This window comes from Phalacrocorax carbo, chromosome 3 (genome assembly GCF_963921805.1).
Source record: "Phalacrocorax carbo chromosome 3, bPhaCar2.1, whole genome shotgun sequence".
NCBI lineage: Eukaryota > Metazoa > Chordata > Aves > Suliformes > Phalacrocoracidae > Phalacrocorax > Phalacrocorax carbo.
In genome coordinates, this window is record NC_087515.1 from 96,489,444 (window position 1) to 96,500,836 (window position 11,393).

Sequence of the window (11,393 nt, forward strand, 5' to 3'; positions counted from 1 at the left end):
ATTACCAGAGCCCAAGATGCCTCATTTTGGTAAATGCCAGATTGCCGGGCCACACAAAACAGCCCCTTGGCATTTGCTCTTTGGCTGTTACATGTTATTTTGCCCAAATGTTCAGTTTCTTATCTCTTATTGACACACTCCCTCACCAAATTATGCAAATATTTGGTAGCTGCTGGCATGACCTGGGAGACAGCAAAGAGGAACCTAACAAGCTCCGTAAGACTGAAGTGGTATCCTCTGTTTCCTCAGCGCCTGCTCCTTGACAGCTATTTACACTGGCCAGCAAGAACCTTTTTACTTTTTGAAAGAAGGCAAAATTCCTGCCCTTGTGCAGCACTCTGTCGTGCTGGCACCGACAGTGCTCTCAGGAGCACCTTCCAAATCCAGGTGCTCCATGGCTGCGGGCAGGGAGTGGCTAGGACCCGCCTGAGCTCCAGCAAAAACAACCGCCTGCAGCTCCGACAGTGGCAGGCATCACCCGCAGGAAAGCAGAGGCCTGGGCAGCCCTTGATAGCAAAGCAGGGGGAGACTGAAGAGAACTAACTGAAATATAAAGAAAACCATAGAAAAGCAAGACCAGTTCTTGACACGCTAAATGAAAAAGGTGCAATTCTGCAGGCAGAGAGGACAGCAGCCGCAGTCTGTGCTGAAGGTAGCAATTAGAATTGCAAGTCAGGAATGCCAAGAAGTGGAACTAGGTAAACATTCCTGGAGCATGTGCTGGGAAAGGTAAACCTGGTAAGAGCAGATAATGAACTCATGCAAAAATCCACGGATAAGGAGAGTAAGATTTAGAATTCAAAAATAAGCATGGTACTGTTACTGTCTCTTGGCTAAGTAAGATGTTAAGCCTATTAATAACAATCCAGAAGAGACAGAAGTTTCCAATTAAAATTTCTGCTTCCTCTTCGAAAAGGTGGTGTCTTGTGTGAGGAAATATTTTCCAACCACAAGCAAATGAAGAGGCAAATCATTACTAGAAGTGTCTTAATAAACAGCATATACTAAAGATAGCTGACCCAGCATGTCGCTAGGTAACTGAAAAGTTCGATAGATTTTGGGATAACACCACTGCCGCACTACCAAGGAGCAACTAGAATGAACCAGGTATAAACACAGATCAATTTTCCGATACCCAAACCATGCTGCAGAATTAAAATTTACAGAAGATTGAAGGTTCAAAACGTAATTACCACTAGTTAACATCATCTATGAAAAACAGGCTTTAGTAAACATCATTTTGCTTTTCGGCAAGATATTTCGTTGATAAGCCTAACAGAACAGACTTAGTACTTTTGTAGGGCATCGTTGCAGCGAGTCAAGCATCTTGACTCACACCTACTATGACACTCTGTCAATAAAATACAACCTGGGTATACAAACTGGCAGATTTCAGTGAGCAGCTTCCCCGCTGGGTACAAGCTGGGTGAGTTTTAGGGAGGTTGCACAGATTTGGGATAGGACTAACACACTTCAATGCTCCATTAAAATCATGCAAAAGGCAAAGCCCTGCATTCTTACAGAGAGCCAGAGTAATGCAGAACAGAAATCATGAAGCAAAGCTGACTTTCATTCAGGTACAACTTGCTTTGGCATAGCAAAAGGCAAAAACATCCATATGGGAAAAAGAAACGTAGGCCATAGAGCGGGAGACTGTCCTGGACTCTCCAAGAAACTTTTATTTGGTTTTATTGCACACTGTGGCACTGGGGCAAACTCAGCCAATAGGAAGTGTGAACAGGTAAGCTGGAGCGTGTAAAGTAAAAGAGACAGCTGAAAAAGCAGCAAAACACCAAGAAGGAAACACAAAGGGATGAAGAAAACATTTACAACTGAAGACTAGAGAAGATCCACTTGTTTAGGCTATCAAAAAGAACTTGCACAGAAATACAAAGCACATATGTTCACATATTTTAATAATGACAGTTTACTCTTGTTATTAAGTACCCACACAGTGGTAGATTTGCACTCTACTACAGTATTTACAAGTAGGCAAATTCTTGAATGCAGAACTAAGCTCAGTCTAACTGAAAGATACTTAATGCAATGCCAGATAACTTAGTTTTAAGACCTGCAATATTGGGGTCACCTAATGTAACGAGTCCCATTTGACCATAAGGTATCAGAAAGTAATGTTATTTTTCGCCAGACAGCATTTAGCCAGTTTTCAGAGACATCTCCGCTTGTCAAGGAGAAGATAACGCAAATAGCACGCAATCAGCTAGGCTATAAAGAACAGTATTCTGAAACTGCATATAGAGCACCCCTAACACCACTTGCAATCATGAGCTGACCCTCTCAGAATTAAGCCTCCATTTCCATCATGACATTTACAGCCCGTCAGTCTGACACGAAGTAAAATGGCGTTTCCATCCCCTCTGGACACACAGGAAAGAACCCCCAGCCCACCCTAACAGAGACAGAGGGGGTGGCTCTTGATGAGGGGGCTTCTACCAACAGATCCTGTGCTGAACAGGCCATCAGCCAAGCACGGATCTCCTTGGAGATGGCTGTACTTTTGACAAACAGTATCTAGGTTCATGAACTGCAAAGGTTGCTCAGCACTTTTAAGACACTACGTAAATGTTTAAATACGTAGAGATATCCAAGCCCTTGTACATCTCAGTAAGATCCTGACTACCGGTTTCACATCAGTGAACTCGCATTTGTATTTGCATAGTGTAAACAGCATTCAAGATCAGGCGTACATTGAGCAAATAACAGCTCCAGAAATTGAGTTGCAGCATCATGTTTATTTACACAGTATCTCTCAGAAAATTCATCACAAGCACGACAGAAACAAGAAGCTTCACAGCAAATCCAGCGGGAATTTTTCTGTACATTTTCAACAGCCAGAAATATTTTATTAGGGACACAGATATTTTATATATTAAAAATCTATACAACGTCCTTTTCTCTCCCAGTCTCCAAAACGTGTAGGTTCAGGGCCTTTAGGTCCACCCCTCTCTTTTGTAGCAGGATTGATTCCATCAGGGAATTCTAAAATGACAGGGAAAGTTCATTGAAATGCCTATAATATTGACAAATATAAAGATGTCACCATCTACTATGTTTGCCTCAGTTTAATCTTCAAATACAAAATCAATTCTCTTTTGTTTTTAAAGGCAACCTTGAGTTAACCATTTCCCAGAGTCATAGAACATTAGTTTCACAGAGTTTTGTGACTACAGTCAGGAATATATTATCATATTCAGTTATGCAAATGCAAACGCAACTCAATATCCAAAGGCACTAAAGCACCACAGTTTCTCGTTACTCCCAGCAATAACCTGCGCCACTCAGGCATGCTGTACACATGGTCACTACATCTGAAACACCAGGTCACTTCCTGTGTTTATTTAAGTCTGTAACCATTCAGGTTTTAATTTTAGAATTTTAGCCATGATTTTATAATTATTCTGTTATTTAAAAGACTACATTTTCATGGACACTGGTATGTTTTTTCAAGGAATAGCATGTTGGTGTTTATCAACACCAGACTAGGTACCTCAATCGCTGGAGGTACTATAAAACCCTAAATAGCTAAATTAGACGCTTTGCCTTCTAAAACTTAACCTAAGCTCGCCAGGTCACTGTCACGCCCTTTCAGGAGAGGAATACTTTCTGTAGCAGGGGTATGAATGTGATTTTCCAACCTCTCCAGTAAGTGAGAGTAAGAGAGATATCCTTACACGTTAGCAGTGCTGCTTCTATTCCCAGCACCCTACTAGCTTACGCCACCTACTTGAACACCACAGAGCTTCCTGCTCCTCAAGGTCAACATCCTTATGCTACTCGGTGCTCCCTTACTGAGGGCCCTCCCTCAAGAGTAGTAACTCAGGCCACCCATGCTGAGCAACGGCCGTCGCACTGGGCATCACCAAGCCATGAAGTGCTTTTTGTCACAGCACCATCCCAGGCTGGGCGTTTTCTCATCCTGCACCAGACCACAGGGCTCCCTGAAGCTCGCCACACCCCACAAACCCCCTTGCCACACTGATTCTCCAGAGCCTCCCATATATACGCATAACTCATGGCTCCCTCAGCCATATCCCTAACTCAGCCCTGATGGGCAAGACAAGTAATGAGGACAGGGCTGAAAATGAGAAAAGCCAACAGAAATCCTGGGGAGCATGGAAAAAGGAGGACAGTGATGGAGGGAGGCTCATGTAGCTACAGGCTATACAGAATGACATATTGGGACACTTGTTTAAACATGCGGACCAGGACAGGCGATGTCAGTATCTGAGCACCTCTGGCAGTCCAAGGAGTGCAAATGCGTCTAGTACTGCTTTGTAGATATCACCCCGATATCGGAGCAGTACTGGTGTGCTGACAGCAGATGCAGAAGCTCAGAAGATTTCTCCATGACAGCTATGCAGCAGTGGGAATTCAAATGGCCAGCATAAACTCTTACATTTTTTCCTAATACTCACTGAGGACACAATGGGCAGTCAGCATTCTAACAAACTATTGCTGGTGTTATATGTAAAAACTATACAGGTACAACTAAATTTAAAGCCAAAAGAAACCCTGAATCTCACTCTAAACATGTAACACCCAAGCAAAAAGCAAAAGAGAGTAACTATGCATTTGTTTAAATGAAGCAGTGATGGCATTTATTTTCTTGGGAATAAAAGGACAAGAATTAAACAGCTGCTTACACAGTAACTACAACTCTGAGTCGGTTCTCAAGTGAGTCACAATCTGAAATTGCTTGCAGCCATTTTGGTGGTGATACTATAATTTTTCAGTCATTTTGCCATGTGGATATTCATAGTAATCTATTGATACATTAAAAAAAGCTTGTCCTAGAGACCTCAAAATAGATAAACATGGGTTATCACTACTGGTGAACAGCAGTAGAACAGAACATCACACTATGGTGAGTAAGATAAAGCATGACTAGCATTTTTAGTTAAGGAAGACAGCTAATTAAAAAGAAGGAAAAAAAGAGATTCTCTCTTTCTCCTGCCTGATGAAAAAGTGTATGTTTCTAGTGACTTCAGCAGCAATGTTTCTATGCCTCAATCTTGTCAAGTTCTCTAAATGCAGCCCCACTAAGGTCACTGCCACACAACACAAATAGCAGTTCATAGAATCGTTTAGGTTGGAAAAAACCTTTATCATTAGGCCTCATGGGTCACCATTTAGTGGCTCAGTAAAGTCAGTATCCGTTGTTGCTTTCAAAACACTACCTGCAAAACTAAGAGAAGACTGACCATGAAATACAGCATGAGTCAGCAATCTTTTGTGGACTAAGAAATACGACAGGCCTTTTGGATAATAAAAAGTAGCTGGTGCCCTCCTGAGTTTACTACAACATTTACTATAACAGACCAATACCAGCTACTTTTCTCAGAATCATGGAACGGTTTATGGTAGAAGGCACTTTAGGCAGATGTCTGGCCCCAACCCTGCTCAAAGCAAGGCTGATGTTAGGTCAGGACATCCAGGCAAATCTGAGTATCTCCAAGAGGAAAGGGATCACAGATTCTCTGGGTGACTTGTTACAGTGTTTGACCACCCTTGTTTGGACAACTTTGTGCATCATACATCATTTGCTCCAACTTATGCCCACTGCCCTGCCACTTTTCAGAGCCATTAAGCTTCGAAAGCGACTCTGAAGAGTGCTGAATGCCTACACTGCTTCTTAAACTGACACCAGCACTGTTTCTCAGGGTCTTGTCTTTAAAACATGGCTTTCAATTCTGTAAAACATGACTTACTTTCCAGGGGTTCCCTCTCTATACTGGACTCCTCTGGTTCATCAAATCGACCTACTGGTAACTTCGGTTTCTTAAGTGACTGCTTAGCAGGTTCAGGTCTTCCTCCTGTCTTAGAGCTGGTGCTCCTCAGAGAGCTGCAAAGCAGTGATGACTCTATCAAACAAATGGACACATGCAGCATAAATGTGAGAGATTAGTACTGAGTAGCTCTATGACTGTTCAGAGCACCTCTGAAAAACCCTCCCTTCAGAAATCATGGAGTGAAGGACAGGAAAACAAACTGCAAATACTAGTTTAACATTCAACTCACAAACACCTAAGAAATCAGCACAGATAATTATTTTTGGCCCTAGAAACACATGCAGGCAAAATTGTGTTAGTTGTGTAACTCTGTTCACATAAACAGTGTATTTTAAACTGTTTGAGCTTATCGTTGCTGTTATCTTGTATTTTAGACCCTAAACAGTAATTATGCTAGCACAGACCAGTACATTCTGTTTTCCTAGAGAAGTCCTATCCTCCCCCAAAAAGCCTGCTGATTTCCAGGTCTTGGCTCATTTCCGACAGCTTTTGAGTCACAAAAAGCTTCTGCTTTCCCAAAGGAAAGCTTTAAAAAATAAAACGTTGTTCCCTTAGTAACAGGTTTTCCAGAATGTTGGTAGAGAATAGTCGGGCTTCCCTTATGATGGTAAAATAATTCAGCTGGTAGGCAAAAGCAGGACAAACTCTGAGCACATTTAAGTTCAATTATATAACTGCATGCAAATACTTTCATTAAAAGCATAAACTTTTTTCCTTTAAAGTCCTACTAACATTTTTTTTAACACAAATGTAGGAGAAAGCCTATTAATATCCATACCTAAAGTTCTTTCAAGTAGTATAAAAATGGAGGTGCACAGATGTCCTAACTCCTAAATAACTCTAGAGTCATGAACAAGTCAAAAACTGAAGATCTCTCAAAGTGACTGATATTTCTGCATTTGGTTAAAAAGCCAAATGTCCGCAGTGAGCATTAAGTACCCTCTAAAAATATTTTAGCTAAGGACACATGCCTAAAGCAACACTGACTTACCTTAAGAAGGAAGGTTTAAACAGAAATCCACCCTATATCAGACTGGGTGCTAAGGACTTTTAAGAACTATTATTCTACCTTGCTAAAGAGATCGCATCAGGAAACCTCCTCAGGCACCGTGTATTTGACTCACCTATATGTACACCAACCGCCATGCCACCTGCATTCCCAGGATCAGCATATTCATTTCTCTTAAAATACCACAACCTTAACATTAAACCCTACAGTCACATAAACTGTATTGCTCCTGCCAGCTGTTACCAACGCCCCAAAGGAATAACTTTCTTTCTTACTTTAAGGATGATGTAATGGACTATCAACAGTGAAGAATCTAATCCTTCTGCATACCTTGGATCTTTCTATTCCTGCCAAGCATCTTGTAATTCATCAGCAAGCTGAAAAATAAGCTAGCTAGAAAATTAAATTTAAGCTGGTATTCTAGTCCAAGTTCAAATAAAAGTCAGATTAAGGTACTGATATGAAATCCATTATCTCAGTCTGCAGAGAAGAGGCAAAATTCATTTTCCTATTTGCAATAATTGATATTGTTGACCAACATACATTCTTCTTGACACAGAGGTGACAGAGGTTCAACATTAAGTATCTCTGAAAAAGATGAGATGAACAGTCAGCTTTATCAATGAACCAAACTCTACAAACTGATCTTTGACTCCTTCATCCTTTACAGGCAGTCACAAAGCCATCCTGTGTATTAATTATATAGCTGATCTTCCAAAGTTGAAAATCCCAGGTCTTTAAAGTTGCTTCATAGCCAGCACCTGCAATACCCAGTCTTTTGTTGAAGTGGCCCACAGACCGCAATTTATCATGACAAAGCCACTCATGCAGTGGGATGCTCAGGGTAGGTAGGAGCATCGGCCAAATCTTGCCACAAACCTAATAGCCAAATAGAGCCTAGGAGGGCCCAAAAATATCTAGTAACATTTTTTTCCAGCTCTTCTATTAACATGTACTGTACTGGTCTGTTTCAGGAATATTTTATCAATAGCATCACAGAACTCTCAACTTTTGTTGGAGAAGGAAGTGGCCTGACCTGCAACCCTACAAAACAGCCTAAGCTGAGCCTGCATGTGGGACAGACTGTAATCGGGCTACTTTATTGGTCCTCCAGCCTAGCTTTCTCAATGAACAGCTCACCTCAATTTCCTCACATAAAGGGCACAGACCAATCACTTCCAAGACCACTGCAAGTTCTCTCCGGCAATTCTACAAATATTAAACCAAGGCTTAATATTTCACTACCGTTTAAAGGTTCGCAGCAACGATAAAGAAAACCTCCGGAACTGATAGGGAGGTCTGACAGCAATAGGTTTGCAATATAGAAGAGAACAGTAGTATGTAGAGGGGAAAAAAAAAAAAAATGGAGAAAACCTGGGCGGGGGGGGCGGGGGAAGCAAAAACTGCGGCACCCCTCGGCACTCAACAGATGCCGTCGGCTGAAGAGGCGAGGATCACACCGCGGGCCGCGCACCCTCCCCACCACCCGCCGCCATCTTAGGCACCCTTCAGCAATCCCAACACCAACAGTCGCGTCCGGTAACCGCCCCTCTCTCAGTAACTCCCCCGCCTGAGGAAGAGGAGGAGAGGCAGGGAAACCCCTCAGAGGCGAAGCCAGGCCCCTCCCTCCTTCCGTCTGCCCGCCTCTTACTCGCTGCCCTCGGCGCGCCGCGAACCAGCCGCAGAGCCATCGCCGCGCCGAGCCGGGACACGGCGGGGGCGGGCCGGTGGGTCAGACGCTGCAGCGCAAGCGCACCGCACATGCCCAAACGGCGGCGGCGCTCACCCAGGGGCCGCGAGAGCGGGGGCGGGGCGGCTCTCGAGCCTCATTTTTGATGGAGGGAACTGCGGGCTCTTGGAGGCGCTCGAAAAATAAGCGGTAACTCTCCTCTTCGCCCTCCAAACCTAGAGCAAAGGCATGTCGTTTCTCCCATGCGGTGAAGAGTTTGCTGCTGAAATGACCCGTTCCTTTAATGTATACTGCAGCCCTGCAATATATTTTTTTTAAGCAATGAAAATAATACACAAAGGCAACTTAGAATGTGAGATAATTTAGGCTGATGCCACAGCGATGTACAGATCTAGTGTTTATCCTTATAAACTAAAGGCTGTACAACTTCCAAGTTACCTGAAAATTATCATAACTATTAATTTAATAATAAACTTGATCTCGGCCCCATAACCCCACTGCTATCTTTTCTGCACTCGAACAGACATTTTTCACCCTCCCAGGAAGGAAGCAAGAAACTGAGCTACTGCACTCAAGTGCTGAACCAGGGGACTTCAGACCACATCTTTTCAGTTTCCCAGTTTACCCAGTGAAGGGGCTTGGGACACTACCCTCTCTCAGTACAAACCTAACCCTGGGATAAGTAACACCTGGGCTTATGGGGTGGAGCACCAGTGAATGAGCTCCAGTTAATGTTTTGAAAAGGGCTACGTGTTCTTTTTGTCAGTCTTCTAACATCTCCAGCTAACCTTGTTCTCCCATAAAACAAAATTCAAAACACTGTCTACAGGTACCAAACTGCAGAAGAAACTTTCACTCAGCCTTTCAGGTAAGAGTCTGAAATAGCATTTTGTGTTCCCGTCTGAAGAGTTTAAGAAAGTAGATCTCCTCCGTAGATTAACAGCAGCAACACTCCGCTGAGTTTATTGCACTACATCTGGCGATGCCTACCTACTGGAAGTGATAAAATTTAACTGACTACCTTATGTGTGACATTTTCTCAATCAGTTTTTATATAACATTGTTAATTTGATATTAGAGATGAAAATTAATGAGAAACCCTATTCTTTAGCAGCAAGATCCTAGGCCTCTAGATCAGAGAGAATGAAGAGGAATAATGGATGGCTCACGCAGAAAAAAAATGCTCTTCTGCCCAAAAGCAGCAAGAAGGAAAACCAGATCTGTTCCAACTTCAAGAACTTACCATGCATGTTCTCAATACTGTAAAAACTATCATGAAATTCTTACCTTGAAAAATACTCATACGAAGCTGTCTGCAGGCACCAAGGAATAGTAAGCTCTGTTCCTAAACAGCTTTACACAAATCCATGAAAAATCATGCTTATGTGCAGTGGTAAGGATGAAACAGCAAAGTAAGATTAATTAGGAACTGTTCTTCCACCTAAAAATACGATGAGGTCCTCAAAGCATGTTTCTTCTCCTGTTCTTCATTTATTTCATTGCTGTAAAAATGCAAAATCTACTTTTTACTCCTGAATTATGTATTCTAGATCTTGTGAATGAGGAGGTAATAAATCAGAACATTGGTAAATACAAATGTAGCACATGCCACAGTAATTTTCTAATTTATGATTAAATGCAATGTTTTCTTTTTTTGCCTTCCTCCCTCTGTTTAGCAATTATTTATCTCAAACAACACCGTATGCTGCTTTGCTTTGCTCATCTACCAAGCAGGTGATAGAACATTCGGAGGTACCACAAGTGCTGCAGCAGGTCAATTCAGATGAGCCAGAAGGCAAGCTGGCCATGGGGGCTGTCTGCAAAGTACCCCAACCAGCACCGCCACAGGCAGCATGCAAGTGTCCCGCTTCTGCCTGAGTGCCTCCTCGTCCTCTCTTACAGCGTCAAGAAGCCTGGTTATCAGAACACCATGCCTGATCAGGGCTGTGCAAGTAAGACTGGCTTGGAGTGAAGGCTGTTTTGTGGTTAGAGAAAGTTTTCCATCAACGTGGAATTTCTTGGCTCTGCTGGAAAGCCTTGTGTTTTCCACAGTAGAACGTGAGCGTTTTTTTCCCAATTTGCAAACAAAAGTTCAGACACTATTATTATTTTATGCAATAACCTCCTAATAACATCGTTGAGAGCTTTGTGAAATAGCAGTAGCAGCCTACTGCCTTCAGGGACCAAGAGACTGGCAGCTTTCTGAAAGAATGGGAAGACCTTAATTTTACTCTCTCATTCCGTAAGCAGCGTAATTCTCTTTCAAGCAGTTGTAGGATCCCCGCATAAAGGAGAGGTCACTGTCTCTACAGGAAGATGAAGCCCTGATTCAAGCAGAAGAGGGGTGAGATGGAGCACTTTATAGCTGCTACCACATCAGATGACGTTCAATTCTGCATACAGAGTCCATACTTCTATCTAGTAAACTGAAGGCAGAAATATGCGGGAGTTTGCACAGTTGTCCCAAACATCCAAGGTTGTGCGTTTTCAGAGAGCAACCACCAGCGTACGACACAGTCTGTAAGTGCAACTTCCTATGCTTCAAGGACACGCTGTGGTCACCGTGCCACTCACGGCTGTCTTAGGGCACACAAGCAGTGGCTGTTCCTTTTGGACTTCAAGATGTCAAACAGCCCCTGTAAAAGCTCCAGTGCTGAGAGGGCTATGTACGGGCTGCACTGGGCAATAGAAATTAGAGGAGAGAAAGAGAAGTTAATGTTCTCTTTATTCGCCCTGTTCCTTTATAAACTTACATGCAAATATCACAGGATTTCCTGCACCACCCATTTTTCCTCAAAGAACAAACCAAATTCAAGCCTCCTTACATGGGTGGGATCTACTATTAAAAAATTTAAACAAAAAAAAAAAAAAAAAAAAAAAAAAA

General features: G+C 42.6%; 1 protein-coding gene across 2 annotated transcripts; it reads right to left on the minus strand.

Annotated features, from left to right (window-relative positions):
• Nucleotides 1–2,733: 2,733 nt before the first annotated feature.
• On the minus strand, nucleotides 2,734–8,597 carry SDHAF4 (succinate dehydrogenase complex assembly factor 4). 2 transcript variants are annotated; one of them, XM_064447825.1, is made up of 3 exons: nucleotides 8,471–8,597; nucleotides 5,730–5,882; nucleotides 2,734–3,000 (listed from the first exon to the last, which is right to left on the minus strand). In XM_064447825.1, the coding sequence occupies exons 1-3, from the start codon at nucleotides 8,580–8,582 to the stop codon at nucleotides 2,891–2,893; spliced, it is 375 nt and encodes a 124-aa protein (XP_064303895.1). In that variant the 5' UTR covers nucleotides 8,583–8,597; the 3' UTR covers nucleotides 2,734–2,890. The 2 variants fall into 2 exon arrangements, with proteins under 2 accessions (XP_064303895.1, XP_064303896.1); XM_064447826.1 differs by lacking the exon at nucleotides 8,471–8,597 and adding an exon at nucleotides 7,150–8,410.
• Nucleotides 8,598–11,393: the final 2,796 nt, after the last annotated feature.